Source organism: Delphinus delphis, chromosome 9, assembly GCF_949987515.2.
Source record: "Delphinus delphis chromosome 9, mDelDel1.2, whole genome shotgun sequence".
Lineage (NCBI taxonomy): Eukaryota > Metazoa > Chordata > Mammalia > Artiodactyla > Delphinidae > Delphinus > Delphinus delphis.
The window spans coordinates 54,571,558-54,592,232 of record NC_082691.1 but is presented as its reverse complement, the minus strand read 5'-3'; the positions used below and the strand labels follow the sequence as shown (position 1 = coordinate 54,592,232).

General features: G+C 35.2%; 1 protein-coding gene across 1 annotated transcript in view; it reads left to right on the top strand.

The window, feature by feature from the left end:
* The window catches only part of ZNF804B (zinc finger protein 804B), a 497,359-nt gene that overhangs the window by 410,424 nt on the left and 66,260 nt on the right, over positions 1–20,675 (top strand). The window contains exon 2 of the mRNA XM_060019907.1: positions 4,467–4,610. Coding sequence (XP_059875890.1) covers positions 4,467–4,610 — 144 coding nt within the window. The remainder of the gene's footprint in view (positions 1–4,466; positions 4,611–20,675) is intronic.

The following is a 20,675-nucleotide window of genomic DNA, read 5'->3' as shown; positions in this document are numbered from 1 at the left end:
CTGCTCTTCAACATTGAGTGAGTTTCTAGATGTGTTTGTGCCTTGTCTTCCATGTCTTTATATGGGATAATAAGAGATGATACTTAGTAAAGTCGTTGTGAAGATTGAGTTAACAAACATGAAGTGCTTGGCAGATTTCTATTTTACAAAGAGAGAGCAATGGATTTTAGTGTGTAAGCATCATTACAATAATAAAAATAATTTGGTAGCAAACATACATATTTCTAACTAAACACATTACTGTAGTCAGAATACTTGCCACTTTACAGATACACGTGTTATATGCATGAATGTAAAATTCTTAGTGTGAAAAAGTATATTTACTCTCTTTGCACCCAAAATATTAATTATGAAAGGTAATTAATTACTATGGAATTCTTACTGAACTGCAACATAATTGCCCACTGGCAATGCCTAATGTTTTAAAAATGACTTATTAAGATAACTCACATTCAATTTATAATTCATTTTCAACATTTAATGGATCATTGAGAATGCTTAACAAGAAGTTTTCTTTTATTTCATAAATGTTATTTTTTCTATTAAATAAGCTTCCGAAGTCTCCTCTTCTAGGCAAACTGTGAGAAGGGAAATTTGTATGACTAGCAAATCAGTGATACAGCTATACATCAAATGTTATATGTCTAATGTATTATTATAAATTTTATTCACTTTTAATTTTAAAAATTTACTGATACTGAGAATAGGTGGCTATTTACTCCTTTCATATTTACTCCATATCTCAATATATTTAAAGACTGTAATTATTTCAAAGAGTAAATCTCACCTTAATTTGCCTTCAAAGCTATTTGACCAGTAAAAGTATCTTGTCATTAAACAAAAAGGCAAGAAATGCTGAGAACTTACAGCGTATCTAATGCTATGTGTGAAGAAGAGAGAGGGAGAAAAAATCTGACTTTTTCTTCAAATTATTCTTAACTAGTATGAACTAGGTAAATTCTATAACAACTTATGATTATCACTGTATTGCAATTTACAGTGTTTACCTGTTCATATGTAATTATCCCATGCTAGACTGTAAAACTCTGAGGTAGAGACCTAGTAAGAAACTGACGATTACAGGTTGCTTAACAAGAGGTTCTTGACTGTTTAAGTGCTTGATAATAGTGCGATGAATGTGTGGTTAAATGAACGGATGAATGATTGAGTGGATGGGGCAGCGTGATACAATGGAAAGTGCACCCCTGCTTTACTGTTAGCTGATTTTATTCAAATCACGAAATTGCTAAACATCAGTTGCCTCTTCTGCTAAATGGTAGAATTAGATAGACTATATGATTCCTCCCCTACTAGTCTGAGACCTTACCCTCCAGCCTCCTGGCACACAGAGATGGGCCAACTCAGCTCCATCTCCACAGGTCGTCCACTTTGACACTTCAGAGCAAGTCTACCTTATGCTGAGTAATACCATGGACCACTGAGTTATAGTTATTTTACTAAAAGTCAGCTCCAGCTCTAATCTCAGTTTTCAAGTTTCGCCAAAAATTCTTAAGGATTTTTGTCTTTCTTTTCCTCTCTGATTCGTCTATCCTTACCCAACTCGGCTTGTAGTCTCCTCTGCCTGATATTTCTACTCTCAGGCCTCAGTTTCCCCATTTCTATTCCCTAGTCACTGCTGTTGGGTCTATGCTTTTACTTCTGGCTTTGAGGGACACACTGGATTGTGAACTCTGTATGTTTTGCTCATGGCATTTATATCCCACCTGTGCATCCTTCCTCTCTTAATAAGGGGACTAGGATATGCTGTGGGAATATCATTAGTCCCTTATAGGGAAGAGAAACGGGTATATCAGCACTATTTCCCGGCAAGAAAAATGAAGCAAGAAACAGGGCATGTAATTTAATCTGATGGCTTTGTAAAATGTAAACATTTGTAGGAGATGGTATATGACTAAAATGTTGGTAGAACTCTCATAACATTTTTCATTGAGAGTCATATATTATAATATCATAATTAAAGGGAGTTTTAGAGATAAAAATTGTTTAGATATAGATGCCAAGAGTAACTGGAAAAGCTCCACTCCTGGCCATTGAGCTATTGTCACAAAATCCTCTCCAAAATCTGGAATAATAAGAAAACACATTTTTAGCTACAGATTCACCCTGAATTCTCAGTCGCCACCCCTACTCCACTCCCAGTTAACATAGCTGAGGCAGAGTTGCTCAATATCCAAGGCACATGGCCAGTTTTCTGAGTCTGTTGTTCCTGGGTCATCATAAAGTAAGAACTATGGGTAAACCAAAGTAGTCCCTGTTCCAATCCAATCCCTGCAATTATACTGAGAAAGGGCATAACAAATTTCTAGTGAGAAAGACTGGATGAAAAATAATGGTTTCCCCTGATTCTAAGTGTACTGCATCAAAAGATATGCTCTACCTCAATGCTATACTGCTCCCTCAGTTATCAAGTGACTATATTATCTCCATTCGTTGAGCAACTGGGTTTTTGTCTTGAAATCGGTATCCACATTCTCATTACTGGATACATCCTGTCAAGTAGCTTTTATTTGCCTCATCGGCCTAGAATGTAACCACATTTCTACGTCAACTCTCTTAGATAGGCAATCCAGATATTTTGTCTAGTTTGATCTTTGTTAATGTTACTTCCTTTCTGCTTCTTGCCATGTGTTTTAGACACTTACATTTGGGCTTGAATCATTATGTTCCATGTCTGAATTAATTGCCCCATCACTTCTCCCAACCCTGTAGAATCTGCCTAAATTCCCTGTGTTTGCTTTCTTGTCTGGGTAGTGATAGCCCTATGATTTAGGTTTATGGCCTAAGTTCTTTTTATAGAAGGTTAGTCATTTTGGAGAAACAAAGCTGAAATCCATTCTTTATTTTGTTCACCCATTCTTTATGCATATTTATTTGGTATCCTCTAAGTGCCAGTCATTCTTTTATTTAGGCCTTGGGATAATAGAGAAGAACTTACAGAATGATAGGAAGCATGAATATGTAAGCCAGCATTATCTATTAATTTATGTAATGCATATTAAATAAGCACCTATTCTGGGCTAGACAATACGTTTGGCACCGTGGACACAAAAATGAATAAAACAGTTCCTGCCTTCAAAAGATTTATGGGAGCCTTAGACATGAAAACAAATCTTTTAATATCATGTGGCATGTCTGCTAATAGAATTAAAGAGGGTAACATGGGAGCATGGATTGATATAAATGACACTGATGAGGTAGGAAGGAGCTTGTATGGTATATTAAGGGGATTGGCCTTAAAGGGAGATGGTAAAGCACAGCTGTTTACTAACAAAGGAGGTAGGCCTTGGTTATTTGAATTCAAATCCTTTCTGCACTTGGTAACTCAGGGACCACAAGTGTGTGATCTCTCTGAGTGCTGGTTGATGCATGTGTAAATTGTAGATTAAAATAGAACTTATTTTTATAGGGTCGTTGTGAGGAACAAATGAGATAATTCACATACTTAACCTAATACCTGGCACATTGTTTGTGCTCAATAAGCATTTGTCACTATTATCCTATAGGCAATGAGAGAATTCAGGCGGATTTTAAGCAGGAGGATGATATGGCCAAAGTTCTGTTTGAGATAGAGCATAGTCAAAATTGTAAGCGTAATAATTTTGAAAACTGTGCAGTACACTCATTGGCAATGTCTAGTAGGAGCTGATGCTTGTGGGAGAAGCTTAGGCTGGAGGTAGAGATTAAGGATAAATAAGGCTCTAACTATAGTATGAATGGGGTCACTCAGGGAGAGTGTGTAGAGTGGATAATTCAGTTGGCCGAAGATGGAATTGTGTAGAATCCAAAAAATGTAAGGGGTAATATCAAAGAAAGAAATGTCCATGAAAAAGACAAAGTAGGGATGATCATAGATGTGTTTAGTAATAAGCAACATAATGGAGGCTTTCTCCTCCTTGAAATGTCATGGAAAATGATTCCCAGAGGGGGCAAAGAGCTGGGTATTGGGAAAGGAGTAGAAGCTCACCAATTTAATAAGGTGGGAAAGGCACTGTGTGCAGAGAGAATAGTAAGTCCCAACACATGATCTCAGGGAGGCTAAAAGTGAGCAGTAGGTGAACAATACAAAACAATGCAATCAGTGCCCCAATAAAATATTGTCGTGGAGAGGTCTTACAGTGTTTCAGATGGGCTATTGGATAGGCAGAGGAAATGGGGATGAGTATTCCAGCAGAACCACACCTGGAAATGGATGGCAAGAAGAAGAATGAGTAATGACCATACTGCAGCTGAGGGCTCCTTTATAATAAGTCATTGTGTGTTTATTGATAAGTTAGGGATAAGGCTAAGCTGAAAGTTGCTTCCACAGTGCCATGAATTTCTGAAATGTAATGTGACTAACCATATCCTTTTAGTCACAGTAAAATTAAATACCAACTTGATTAATATGAGATCTGATTATGCTATTAGAGAGAAATGTAACCAACATTTTTGCCTTTTTTTTTAAGGATTTTCCAGAAAAGGAGAAGTCCACAGCAAAGGCCCTGGAAGATGTAAAGGCAAACTTTTACTGTGAATTATGTGACAAGCAGTACCACAAACACCAGGAGTTTGACAATCATATTAATTCTTATGATCATGCTCATAAGCAGGTAAGTCAAAGTGGGAAATAGCCTTCATATTCCTGGATTTATACCTTCAGAACACAATATATGCAACTGGCCTTATTTATCCTTGTCTAAGATGCTGAGGTAAAACCATTTTATACCTTTTTTTTTCTTGAAGGTTGTGTTTTCTGTTTAAATATTGGGTGAAATACTTTTTCCTAGAAGGAATGTAAAACTGTAGGTTAACTTACAGATGATCCAAGGGTAGATTGACATTTATTTTAGAGTTATGTATGTGGGGGAACCAGGACCCATTAAAAATAAGGCCAGATTCAAAACCACCTAGCTACTTAGTGCGAGAACTAGAACACTGGACTAGTACTGGGACAGAATCTATCATAGAGTTCTTTCAAGAGTTCCAAGGTATAGGGAATACTAAGTCTTTGGGGAAAAAATTTTCAATATAAGGTTACATTTTCCCAAGAATACCCTCTTAGGAGGGTCAAAGTGATTACTTAATAAATGAACCATCGCACACAAAGAAAATCTTGACAAAGGCAAAGTTGAGGGGTAATGGCAGGTATAAACACTTCACATTTCATTTTCTTTTTCTACACATGGAAGCTAAGATTCTCTATTTCTATCTGTCTGTGAAAGAGGAGGTTATTGTTCTCATCTGTTAAATTTTATCCTTGCCGCATGAGGTATGAGAATACTAGCCTTTTAGGAATTAGGAGTGTTAAATACCACTAAGAAAGAAATTCCACATGGCCAGAGGATTATTGCTAAGAGCTGAGAAGGTGCACACTCCTAATATCTTTGAATATATGAGTAAGTCTCGTATATTCTAGACCTAGAATGTTTATTCAGAGTGAACAGCAATAAAGGTTTTGACTAGCATCACTAATATTTATTGAGCACATATAAAATATATGGCTTTGGGAGATGCAAGACACAATTTCTAACTTTAAAGATACAGCATGCATATATAATTGACTGGATGTCTCTGACAAGAGCAAGAACAATGGGATGAATTGTTTAGGACTATGATTCCCAAATCTCAGTGTGCATAATCATCACTTCGCAACCTGTTAATAATGCAGATTTCCAGATTCTCCTTTAGATATTCTAATTCAATAGTTCTAAGATGGAGCACAGGAGCTTGTATTTTGAAATGACACAAAATAGAATTTTTCAATCATAAATAAAAATGAACTATGTGGCTACTATCCAACTCCAATAGCAATCAGTCTTGTTTCATTTATAGCACCACCACTCACTTCCCCACCCCTGCTACCACCGTGCATTATTTTGAAGCAAATTCCAAACATTGTATCATTTCATCTGAAAGTAATTCAGGATGAATAATGATGCTTAAACAACATAGCCATCATCATACCTAAAAATTAACAGTATTTTGGTATCAGTGGGTGGTCTTGTTTTCTCATTTGTCTAATAAATGATTTATAAATTTGGGTTTGTTGAAATCAGGATCCAAACCTATCACACTTTTGGTTGACACATCTTTAAGTTTCTTTTAATATATATTTAAACTATGGGTTTTTCACTCCCTCTTTAAATTTTACTCCTTGCAATTTATTTGTTGAAAAACTGTATTGTTTCACAAATTTGAGATTTTACTGAATACAACCCAGTGTTGTCTTTGCACGTTTTCTGTCTTATATATTTCCTTTAAACTTGTTGTTACAGATAAAATCTGGTCAAATGCAGGTTAACATTTTTTTCTTGGTAAAAATATATTAGAGGGTGTGTTGTGTCTTTCCATAAGGAGGTGTATGATGTCTAGTTTTCTTTCTTTTTATGACTTGAAGTTTGATCAGTGGGTTCAGATACTATTGCCTTGATCCATCCATCATTAAGTACCCCACCAACCTTTTTCCACTAATAGTTCTTGTATCCATAGATGATCATTTGCTTAAACCTATTACTTCATTTGGAGTTGTAAAATGATGATTCTAATTCTATCATCCTTTTGTCATTTATTAGATAGAATATGTCTATAACGGCAAACTTCCCAAAAGTATCACCTAACGTGAATTTTATGTAGGAGTGCTTCAGGCTGCATATTAAAAAAAAGTCACTCTGGAGATTCAGAGAAATAGGTGACCACAGAATGTCTCAGGGGATAGTGACATTTGACCTGTGCTTTAAGTGTGCATGTGTAAATGTTGAAAAAGAGGCTCAAGATGGGATGGAATTCTTGAAAGTGGAAACACAAGGAACTAAGGTGAGGAAATGGAGGGGTATGAGGCCTCTTTTGAAAACAGTAGAAAGTATTGGACTACCAGAGGGTGAATTCACCACCCTCTACAGCCTGCCTTTCACTCTGCAATTCTGCCTCATCAATTTCCCTTTTTATCACTTTCCTCAATCTTATTTCCATTGGCTTTCCAACATGTTGATAAAACTACCTTTCCTCAATCTTTATATTCCATCTATTTGCCCATTTCTGTCTTTCTTTAGGCTTACTAACACTCTAAGATTCCTAGGCATACTCGTTGTTCAAACAGTGGTTGAGTTTCCACTATGTGCTACTGTGCTTACTAACATTCTAAGATTCCTAGGCATACTCCTTGTTCAAACAGTGATTGAGTTTCCACTATGTGCTACTGTGCTGGCTGTTGAAAGTGGACAAATTTAATCCCTAATTTCAGGGAGCCTGTAATCTGACTGGGGAACCTGTAATCTACCTAATCAATCTGTAAAATACATTGATTTAAATATTGTAGAATTTGTATATCTAGGATACTAAGAGAACACATAAAAATTATTTAAGAATGAAAAGATGACAGGTGAGCTAGAAGTCCTAAAGAATGAATTATAAGTTAGCTATGTTAACCAAGAATGGAAAGTCCATTATGGTAGAAAACCTATATCAAGGCATGGGAGCCTGTATCAAGCATAACCCAGAGAAGCTGCAAAAGATTTGCTGTGATTACTAAAGTCACCATCACTCTCTTGGAGAGCTCTTTAAAAATCTTTGAAACTGTCCCTCATTCCTCCCATTCTTCTCTTGCAGTAGACCTTGTTCTCATTCTTCCTTTTGCATTCTCTTTTCACCATTCATGTTTAATATCACTCCTGATTTTTTGCTAGGGCCTTCTAACTGGACTCCCTGCCTCCAGTATTTTCCCTTCTCCACACCAACCTATCCATTTTTAGCCAGATTGATCCTCCCGAACTACCATATTTATTCTATCACTCCCCTCCTTGGAAAGCATCAATGGCTGCTGGCTGACTTTTAAAAAACTCTGAATTACTTAGTCTGTCATTCAAAATGTCCACAGTTTGGCTCGGGCATCCATTTCCAGATTTATCTCCTGCAACCCCAGAATTTCCTTATAGTTTCTTAAAAGATTCATTATGCTTTCCCACCTGCTCTTATTGGCTCATAATCTTCCCTCTGTCTGGGATGCCTGGGGGCTGTATTTCAACATATACTTCAGTAGATTTAATACATAGACTGACAACTTATATCCAGATATAAAAAAAGCTGAGATCTCATGCTAAGCCGATTTAACAGCGTTTTCCAAATTCCTTTTGATCAACACATTCATATTGTACAGAATTTTGTACATGCTGCCCACTTTGGGAAACACTGGAATAATTAAATTTGCCATAGACCTCATAAAACTGCTTTCTTAGATAAATGTTGAAATACTTCCATCTAAAGATTTATTTGGGCCCAAAATATTTTGAAAATTACCTGAATTCTAAATGAAGCTGAGTTTACAATTTGCCTTTTAAATGAAACTGAATTTTAGGTACAAGAAATAGGAAATATGCACTAAAGTAAAATATGCAAAATCTTTTTTTTTTTTTCCCAAATCCCAAAGCTAAATATTTCTACTTGGTTCTTGCTGGGGATTTGGATGAGAGTATTTTCTGGCCTAAATAATATGAACAGTTGCCTTAATTTTATTTTCCATGTGGATTCAGAGTAAATATCTGGCCTCTTGTGCTGAACTTCCAACAATATGGTCTTTTGGTACACTTAGAAGCGAATCCAAATTCACATGGAATTAATTCTATTACTCATTAATGAATAGTTTAGAACTAGAAACAGGGTAATCTGCATTACCTCTCTACCTCCTCTCATTTATAATTACTCAGGATCCTTCATTTTAATAAGTGATTTCTAAAGCTTTTGTGTTACCTTGTATCTAAATTGCAGTCCTATGTGTTTATTTTATTGCAAAGCTTGTATGATTTACAGATTTATTGTAATTCTAGAGAAGTAAGCTAATATATAACTTTAAATAATAAAGTAAAATAATCTGGGATTCATAGCTTTAAAGTAATTCCATTGGACATTTAATAATGTTTTCTATAGTTTAATAAAAATTGAGATATGTTTCTTGTAGAAAAAGTTTATCAGTAACAAAGCTGATTTTTTTCTGTTTCTTCAACAAGGAAAAATTGAATTTCCAGTTTTGACAGCCACATTCTATACCTAACTCATGTTTTTGGAAATAACTCGATTGTTTTAGCTATTGCCTTGAACTTTTAAAAATTCTGTGTAAATGTTGAGCATTATTACTAAAGCAATTTGAACATGTATACAAATTACAATAAAGAGAGTTGTATTGGATAAAGAGAGTACTGTAACTATTAATATAGCTAACATGTCAGTAACAATTAATTACTTCTGAGACTACCAAGTCATAATCCCTTTCTTGGGACTGTTAGCTGCTAATGCATAATATTGAAACAAATAATACACATCCTCACAAGCAGCACAAGTCTCTCCTGCCCCAGAGACATACTGGCTCATCTCAGCTTAGAAAAAACAGATGAACCGGATCCCCATACAATTAACCCATAAAAATACCTTCAATAATAAAAAACAAATCCACTTTCAGATCCTCCACATGTGACACTTAATCCTCCTAATCTTCGTTTGCTTCACAATAGAATTTATTTTCACTCTGGAGGAGCTGTTCACTTCTCAAGCCTGGATTTGAACTCCAACTGATTCATTCTTAAAATGTTATTTTGGATTCTCCCCATCTCTACCTGCTCAAGATAAAATAAACAAAACAGAATTATCTTTTGTCATCTTGACGCCAAAGGGAAAAGATTCCCAAAGCTGATAATTGAATTTAATCCAGTTATTCTTGCTTTGTTCCTACAATTTGATTTATATTTTATCCAAAGACTGCCCAATGATACATTTCAGCATAGTATATTTAAGCTACTAGTCATCTTAATATGGCAACAGGATTTAAAAGTATAGTTAATTTGTAGGCTTGGCAAGATTGAAGAAGAAATATAGACTAGAGTGTCTAGAATGATCACTGAGAACCATAAATGTTGGTAAAATAGAATAATACTTATTTCCTGCTGTATTTTGTATTCTATAAACCCAGGTTTCTGGTAGATTTTATATTTCTATATCTGCACCACCACCCTCCCCCAAGAATTACCCAGCAGTAATTGGAAACTCTATTAGCAAAGAAGTACAAAAGAACCAAAACTGATCTTAGCTTCTGAATCATAATTCACCTCTTCTAAAATACTGCTTTCACCCTGGCTGAGAGACCTTTTGATCTCAAGGTGAGCTCCCAACTGAAAAATAAATTAAAAATATATGTTCTTGTTCTTTCTGTTTTTCAGATGTGCTAAGTGATTTCCTGCCTTAGTGTGTTTGCCATATCTCTTTCTTCCAGAGCTGTTTTTTCAGATGACTTTCAACTTTCTGATTCCTCTTTTCATTTGTGTCTTAGCTCAATGTCATCTCTTCTGTAGGATCTTTCCTTTGCATTCTAACTCAAGTTAGAATGTTGCCACTTCTCCAAATAATACCCTATTGGCACTGTCAGTGGTGGTTGGAGTCAGCCTACACTGGCTCTCCAGAGCCAACTGTTTAATATTCAAAAAATTTGTGAGCTGGTTCTTAAGCCACTGGTAGATTGAAATCAGCCATGATGGGAGATCCACACACACTACAAATAGGGCTTTATATGTTTCATTTGATTTTTCCAGAGTTGATATACCAGCACACCATACTGACCCTGCTACTCTGTCCTTTGTCAATATATTCTACCATCATTGACTAATCACTTCTTTTTTCCTTTATTGAGATATAATTGACATATATCACCATGTAGGTTTCAGGTTACAGCATGATGATTTTTTTAATTTACCATTTTAATTGTTTAAAAATGTACAATTCAGTGATTTTGGCATATTCCCAATTTATTTACATATATCATGAAGTGATAATTATGGTAGGTGTTGAGTTATTTGTTTTTGTACTGAGTTGTATGAGTTCTTTATATATTTTGGATATTAACCCTTTATCAGATATATAACGATAATATTTTTCCCCTTTCATAGGTTATCTTTTCACTTTGTTGCTGGTTGGGATTACTACTTGGGCACTGTAGGTCTGAACTCAGTCTGCCAAGATCCAAGTGTCGTTAAGACCCCTCACCCCAATTCTCTGTCCCCATGGTTGAGCCCTGAAGATTCCCTTGCAATCTGGGGCAAGATCAGAGTAGGGGCTCCCACAAAGTGACCCACAATGCTGGGGGTAGGGATTGGTTGTCCGCCCTGGGTTTTCTTTGCTCATTGGAGAAACTGGAGGCTGAAGGGAGACCTCTCCATGTGATGCTGCACTGGCCTGGGGGAGGGACAATGCAATCAATGTGTAACTTCTTCTCTCACCTTCTGATTTAGTGTCTTGGTCTCTGTGGTGCAAGGGGTACTTTAGCCTCACCCCTGTGTTGTAGGATTTTCTCAGTGATGTCTTATTCTTGAATAGTTATTAGTTGTTCTTCTCCTGAGGGGGAACAAAGTCAGCAATCACCTATGTCACCATCTTGGTGATGTCACTCCTTAATCACTTCTTAGGTAGTTAGAGTGAATACTATAATGAGCAAAATTAGCTCTCTAATCCCAAGTTCTTTATAATTATTGAGCAAAACCTGTCATGAAAACACATTTTTATAATTTAAGAAAATACTTGAGCCCATATTAATGCTGAAGTAGTGTTCCACTTGAAGAATTTTAGACTTTACTCTATGGGAAATTGCTAGTCTTCATGGGCTTTTAAGCAAGCAAATGATATTATCAAATTTGTGATTTAGAAGAAAAAACCTAGAAGCAGTTTAAAGGTTGGAACACAAGGAAGAGAGCTTGGCTCTGCCGTCAGATGGGAGCCTAAGAGCCCAAGAGATATGACTGAAATATTTACAGCAGTGACAAGGAGAGGAAAGGAGAGGGGTACATTCAGAAGACTGTCAATGACTTACAACATATGAACACATGGTCTACCTCACTTGTAATCATATAAATACAAACTTGAAGAGTTTTTCAAAAAAATGGTGTCAAATATGAAAAAAGAATACTACCCAGTGTTGACAAGATGTGAGATAATAGATACGGTTAAACATTGCTTGTGGGGATATAAATTGTCTCAATTTTTTGATGTTCAGCTTTGGATTACTTATCAAAGACTTAAAATGTGAATTTTTCCTATGAACAATTCCATCTGGCATGTATTCTAGAAAAATAATCACATTAATTCCAAAGATTTATACATGAAGATATTTAAAATAGAAAAATACCAGAAGCAATCTAAACATACAATGAAAATAAAGTGGCTAAATTATGATGCACATAAACTGAAATACTGTGTAAAAGTTAAATTACATTTTAGATCTATCTATCTATCTATCTATCTATCTATCTATATATATATATATTTTTTTTTTTTTTTCCGATATGCAGGCCTCTCACTGCTGTGGCCTCTCCCGTTGCGGAGCACAGGCTCCGGACACACAGGCTCAGCGGCCATGGCTCACAGGCCCAGCGCTCCGTGGCATGTGGGATCTTCCTGGACCGGGGCATGAACCTGCGTCCCCTGCATCAGCAGGCAGATTCTCAACCACTGTGCCACCAGGGAAGCCCTGGATCTATATTTTATACAAAATTAATTCTTAAAAGGAATGCTTAGATACTTGTTTATATTAAAAATTAAGGAATATATAAGTATGGAATGTTAAGTAATAGCATTTAATTACAATTTGGTCCATATCTTTTTAGATAAGTTTCTAAATACTTATTATCAAGTCATAAACTCTTGTATAAAACATAAACATAAAATGTGATTATACTATACACATTATTCTGCCTTCATATGGTTTCACTTATATCTTGTCAGTCCATAGGGATTTGTATTTTATTGTGTTAAGTCAATGATCAGAATTTATGTCACTGTGACTTGTAGTTTTTTTTTTATGTGACCCTCATAAGGTAGTGTGATTACTTTATAATTATATTTTCTTTCTTGTATACCTATTTTTTCCTGGAGTTAGAAACTACCTTATTTTTATATTTGCTCAATTTTTTAAAACCACTGCCTATTTCTAATTCATCTCTGAACTATTTACCGTACATAAGAAAAAAGTCTGATTCAGACATCAAATTCAAAACATCAGATAAATGAAATAATAGATCAGTCCTTGTCCAGCCCCTCCCTCTTCTGGTGAAGTCCTGGGTCTTTCTGCTCCAGTGTTACCTGGTTGCCTTCCAGACCTGCTGCACAGCTGTTCTTTTGGCACTTCTCTTTATCATCATCCTATGAATGCTTTTGTTTCTCTCTTAGGCTGTAGTCCTTGTTTCCTTGATCTCATGATTTCCTATATCTTATTTTATTCCTCCTTTTGGTGGAAACTATTTTCCCAAAGCTTCCTAAGGAAGAATACACACAAGGTAAAATTTGGGAGCCCTTGTCTGTCAGTAAATATAAATGCGTTTATTCTGTGCTCACATTTTATTTATTTTTCAACTGGGTTTTAGCCTTTAGTGTTGCTGTTGAAAAGTTATATGTCATTTTGGCTCTTAATCCTTCTTTTCACAAACTTTTAGACTTTCCTCTTCATCGTTTCATTTTATAATGATGAAACGTTATAAAAAGAATTGAGGACAGTCTCAGAGACCTCTGGGACAAAATTAAATGCACCAACATTTGAATTATAGGGGTCCCAGAAGAAGAGAAAAACAAAGGGTCTGAGAAGATATTTGAAGAGATTATAATTGAAAATATCCCTAATATGGGAAAGGAAATAGTCAGTCAAGTCCAGGAAACACAGAGAGTCCCATACAGGATAAATCCAAGTAGAAACATGCCAAGACAAATATTAATCAAACTGTCAAATATTAGACAAAGAAAAAATATTAAAAGCAGCAGGGGAAAAGCAACAAAAAAATGTACAAGGGAATCCCCATAATGTTAACAGCTGATCTTTCAGCAGAAATTCTGAAGGAGAGTAGGAAGTGGCATGACATATTTAAAAGGATGAAAGGGGAAAAAACTACAACCAAGATTACTCAACAAGGGTCTCATTAGGATTCAATGGAGAATAAAATCTTTACAGACAAGCAAAAGCTAACAGAATTCAGCACCACAAAACCAGCTTTACAACAAATGCTAAAGGAACTTCTCTAGGCAGAAAACACAAGAGAAGGAAAAGACCTACAATTAAAAACCCTATGAAACTATGAAAATGAAACTATGAAAATGAAATGAAACTATGAAAATGGTAATCGGAACATACATATTGATAATTACCTTAAATGTAAATGGATTAAATGCTCTTACCAAAAGGCACAGACTGGCTGAATGGATACAACAACAAGACCCATATATATGCTGTCTACAAGAGACCCACTTCATACCTAGGGACACATACAGGCTGAAAGTGAGGGGATGGAAAAAGATATTCCATGCAAATGGATATCAACAGAAAGCTGGAGTAGCAAAACTCATATCAGACAAAACAGACTTCAAAATAAAGACTATTACAAGGGACAAAGAAGAACACTACATAATGATCAAGGGATCAATCCAAGAAGAAGGTATAACAATTGTAAATATTTATGCACCCAACATAGGAGCACCTCAATACATAAGGCAAATGCTAACAGCCATAAAATAGGAAGTCGACAGTAACACAATAATTGTAGGAGACTTTAACACCCCACTTTCACCAATGGACAGATCATCCAAAATGAAAACAAATGAGGAAACACAGCTATAAATGACACATTATACCAGATAGTCTTAATTGATATTTATAGGACATTGCATCCAAAAAAAACAGAATACACTTTCTTCTCAAGTGCTCATGGAACATTTTCGAGGATAGATCATATCTTGGGTGACAAATCAAGCCTCGGTAAATTTAGGAAAATTGAAATCCTATCAAGTAACTTTTCCAATCACAATGCTGAGACTAAATATCAATTACGGGAAAAAAAGTGTGAAAAGTACAAACACATGGAGGCTAAACAATATGCTACTAAATACCCAAGAGATCACTGAAGAAATCAAAGAGGAAATCCAAAAATACCTAGAAACAAATGACAATGAAAACATGATGACCCAAAACCTTTGGGATGCAGCAAAAGCAGTTCTAAGAGGGAAGTTTATACAATACAATCATAGATCAAGAAACTAGAAAAATCTCAAATAAACAAATTAACCTTACACCTAAAGCAATAAGAGAAAAAAGAAGAGAAAAACCCCAAAGTTAGCAGAAGGAAGGAAATCATAAAGATCAGTTCAGAAATAAATGAAAAAGAAATGAAGGAAACAATAGCAAAGATCAATAAAACTAAAAGCTGGTTCTTTGAAAAGATAAACAAAATTGAAAAACCGTTAGCCAGACTCATCAAGAAAAAAAGGAAGAAGACTCAAATCAGCAGAATTAGAAATGAAAAAGGAGAGGTAACAACCGACACTGCAGAAATACCAAGGATCATGAGACATTACTGCAATCAACTATATGCTAATAAAACGGACAACCTGGAAGAAATGGACAAATTCTTAGAAAAGTACAATCTTCAAAGACTGAACCAGGAAGAATAGAAAATATGAACAGACAAATCACAAGCAATGAAATTGAAACCATCATTAAGAATCTTCCAGCAAACTAAAGTTCAGGACCAGATGGCTTCACAGGTGAATTCTATCAAACGTTTAGAGAAGAGCTAACACCTATCCTTCTCAAACTCTTCCAAAATATAGCAGAGGGAGGAACACTCCCAAACTCATTCTACAAGCCACCATCACTCTGATACCAATACAAGGCAAAGACGTCACAAAAAAAAGAAAACTACAGGCCAATATCACTGATGAACATAGATGCAAAAATCCTCAACCAAATATGAGCAAACAGAATCCAACATCAATTTAAACGGATCATACACCATGATCAAATGGGGTTTATCCACTTGATAATTCTTCAGTATATGCAAATCAATCAATGTGATACACCATATTAACAAACTGAAGGAGAAAAACCCTATGATCATCTCAGTAGATACAGAAAAAGCTTTCGGCAAAATTCAACACCGATTTATGGTAAAAACCCACCAGAAAGTTGACATAGAGGGAACCTACCTCAACATAATAGAGGGCTTATATGACCAACCCACAGCCAGCATCGTTCTCAATGGTGAAACACTGAAACCATTTCCACTAAGATCAGGAACAAGACAAGGTTGCCCACTCTCACCACTGTTATTCAACATAGTTTTAAAAGTTTTAGCCACAGCAATCAAAGAAGAAAAAGAAATAAAAGAAATCCAAATCAGAGAAGAAAAAGTAAAACTGTCACTGTTTGCAGATGACATGATAGTATACATAGAGAATCCTAAACATGCTACAAGAAAACTACTAGAGCTAATCAATGAATTTGGTAAAATAGCAGGATACAAAATTAATGCACAGAAATCTCTTGTATTCCTATACACTAATGATGAAAAATCTGAAAGAGAAATTAAGGAAACACTCCCATTTACCATTACAACCAAACGAATAAAATACCTAGGAATAAACTTTCCTAAGAAGACAAAAGACCTGTATGCAGAAAACTATAAGGCACTGGTGAAAGAAATTAAAGATGATCCAAACAGATGGAGAGATATACCATGTTCTTGGATTGGAAGAATCAACATTGTGAAAATGACTCTGCTACCCAAAGCAATCTACAGATTCAATGCAATCTCTGTCAAGCTACCAATGGCATTGTTCACAGAACTAAAACAAAAAATTTCACAATTTGTATGGAAATACAAAAGACCCCAAAGAGCCAAAACAATTTTGAGCATAACGGAGCTGGAGGAATCAGGCTCCCTGACTTCAGGCTATACTACAAAGCTACAGTAATCAAGATAGTATGGTACTGGCACAAAAACAGAAATATAGATCAGTGGAACAGGATAGAAAGCCCAGAGATAAACCACACACATATGGTCACCTTATCTTTGACACAGGAGGCAAGAATATACAATGGAGAAAGGACAGCCTCTTCAATAAGTGGTGGTGGGAAAACTGAACAGCTACTGTAAAAAAATGAAATTAGAACATTTCCTAACACCATACACAAAAATAAACTCAAAATGGATTAAAAACCTAAATGCCAGTCTAGACACTATAAACCTCTTAGAGGAAAACATAGAACACTCTATGACATAAATCACAGGAAGTTCCTTTTTGACCCACCTCCTAGAGAAATGGAAATAAAAACCAAAACAAACAAAGGGGACCTAATGAAACTTAAAAGCTTTTGCACAGCCAAGGAAACCAGAAACAAGACGAAAAGACAGCCCTCAGAATGGGAGAAAATATTTGCAAACGAAGCAACTGACAAAGCATTTATCTCCAAAATATATAAGCAGCTCATGAAGCTCAATATCAAGCAAACAAATAACCCAATCCAAAAGTGGGCGGAAGGCCTATATTGACATTTCTCCATAGAAGATATACAGATTGCCAACAAACACATGAAAGGGTGCTCAACATCACTAATCAGTAGAGAAATGTAAATGAAAACTACCATGAGGTATCATCTCACGCTGGTCAGAATGGCCATCATCAAAAAATCTACAAACAATCCATGCTGGAGAGGGTGTGGAGAAAAGGGAACCCTCTTGCACTGTTAATGGGAATGTAACTTATTACAGCTTGTTACTATGTTACAGACTTGTTACTATGGAGAACAGTATGGAGGTTCCTTAAAAACTGTAAATAGAACTACCGTATGACCCAGCAATCCCACTACTGGGCATATACCCTGAGAAAACCATAATTCAAAAAGTGACATGTACCAAAATGTTCATTGCAGCACTATTTACAAAAGGCAGGACATGGAAGCAACCTGAGTGTCCATCGACAGATGAATGGATAAAGAGGATGTGGCACATATATACAATGGAATGTTACTCAAACATAAAAAGAAATTAAATTGAGTTTTTGTAGTGAAGTGGATGGACCTAGAGTCTGTCATACAGAGTGAAGTAAGTCAGAAAGAGAAAAACAAATACCGTATGCTAACACATATATGTGGAATCTAAAAAAAGAAAAAGATTCTGATGAACCTAGGGGCAGGACAGGAATAAAGACACAGAGGTAGAGTATGGACTTGAGGACACAGGGAGGGGGAAGGGGAAGCTGGGATGAAATGAAAGAGTAGCATTGACATATGTACACTACCAAATGTATAATAGATAGCTAGTGGGAAGCAGCTGCATAGCCCAGAGAGATCAGCTTGGTACTTTGTGACCACCGAGAGAGGTGGGATAGGGACCGTGGGAGTGATGCACAAGAGGGAGGGGATATGAGGATATATGTATACATATAGTTGATTCCCTTTGTTATACAGCAGAAACTAACACAAAATTGTAAAGCAGTTATACTGTAATAAAAATGTTAAGAATAAAAACAAGAGCAGTGAATTGAAAAGACTCACAACTATGGTAGATATTAATCCAACTATATCGATAATCACTTTAAATGTTAATGTTCTGAATTCATCAATTAAAAGATAGAGACTGTCAGAGTTCATTAAGTAAAAGAGAGAGAGGCCCAAATATATTTTGTTTGAAAGAAACCCACTTTAAATATAAAGACACTTTAAAAGTAAAGTGATGGAGGAATAGATGCTATGCTAACACTAATCAAAAGAAAACTAGAGTAAGTATATTAATTTTAGACAAAGCTGCCTGTAAATCTAGGAAAATTATCAGGGATAAAGAGAGGCATTACATAATGATAAAGAGATCAAAGCACCAAGGGACATAACAAAACTTCATGTGTATGTGCCTAACACCAGAGCATCAAAATACGTGAGACAAAATCTGTTAGAACTTCAAGGAGAAATAGATAACCCACTATTATACTTGGAGATACTAACACTTATCTATCAGTAATTGATATATTGAACAGGGAGAAAAGCAGTTAAGAACGTGGTTGAACTTAATACTGTCAGGTTCAACTGCCGTCTATAGAATACTTCAGCAAACAGTATCAGAATACATACTCTTTTCAAGCTCACATGGAATATTCACCAAGATAGACCATATTCTAGTCATAAAACACAACTTATCAAACTATAAAAGAATAGAAATCACCCAAAATATGCTCTCAGATGAAAATGAAATTAAAGATCAATAATGGGAAGATACTGGAACACCCCCCCCCCAGATAACTGGAGATTAAACAAGATATTTCTAAATAGTATGAATCAAAGAAGGAAGTCTCAAAGAAAAAAATTAAAATATTTGACCTAAGTTAAAAGAAAATATGATTTATCAAAATTTGTGGGCTGCAACCAAAATAGGTCTTAGAAAAAAAATTAAAGCATTGAATGTTGTATTAGAAGAAAGATCTAAAACCAATAATGTAAGCTTCCACCTTAGAAAACTACAGAAAAAAGAGCGAAGTAAATCCAAAGTAAACAAAAGAAAATACATTTAAAAATTAGAGCAGAAACCAATGAAATTAAAAACAGGAAAGTGATAAAGTCAGTAAAACCTAATTCTGGTTCCTGAAAAAGATCAGTAAAATTGATACACTCTAACCAAGCTAACTTAAAAAAAGAGAGAGACAGAAGACACAAATTACTAATATTAAAAATGAAAGAGGAGCCATCTCTACTGATCTCATGGACATTAAAAGGATAATAAAGGAATGTTAGGAACAACAATATGCCTACAAATTTGATAACCTTTTTTCTTCTAAAAGATTTTTCACCAAACCTGAATCTTTAGAGCAACTGTAGCAATGGCTTTCATAAAGGTAATTCTATGGGAGAACCAAAGAAATTATGCCAGGGTATAAATATATGTGGTTTTATGCATTACTTAGAAAGTAATTCTGGGCAGAACAATCAGTGCATAGTGAAGTCTTCTTTTGATAAACATAAATTTGAGGTGTTCTTTGTAAGTATGAATATAGTCATTTCATTTAGTTTAAAGACATACCCCTGTGTTTGGTCCTGTGAAAGAAACAAAATTAAGTTCATCTCAATGTGGAGATGGGCTTCTGTTTAAGGAGTACGTTGGAGGAACACTGAAAAACACAGCCAAGATTTTTCTTAACAAGTAGTGTTATATCTGTTCCAGTGCAGAGAGTAAAGTCCTCAATATTTTTTAAGCGAGTTTAACTCAATTTTAGACAGAAAACAGAAATGAAGTCTCATCTGTTTTGTAAAAAGTGAACTATATCTTCAGCTTAGCCATAAAGTCATCTCAGTCAATAACCATTAGAATTTTTAGCTCAATAATACAGCTCTCTGACTTATACCCCAAGAAGAACTGTAAAACACATACCTAGCTAATATAATGAGCTTGTTCTCAAAGTGGAATTATTAAATACAAGCCAATTAACGGTTGAAGTATGTAAACTTACATTTATTCCTTTCGTTTGGAATTATTATTCTGTGCTAGATTTTTCCCCTTTTCTTTCTTTTTTTATTTGTGGTAAAATCCCTTTTGTTTTGTAATAATCAGCCCAGTGGGAAGAAGTGTATTGAATTGACTATGAGTAAAAGAAATCTTGGAATCAGACTAGGCTCTAACCCTAGATCTAAAAATCTACTCAACCTCTTTAAGCAGTAAGTGATACCTACTTCATAGGATTTCCAAAAAGTTAAATATCGTAATAAAATTGTTCAATGCAGTGCTTGATCCAAATAAATACTACTTCTATAATAAAGCTTTTTTAAAAAATATATAATAGAATTTTAATCTTGTTCTTTTCTATTGGGAGTGTCAGTTTTCTAGCTCATCAAATACCAT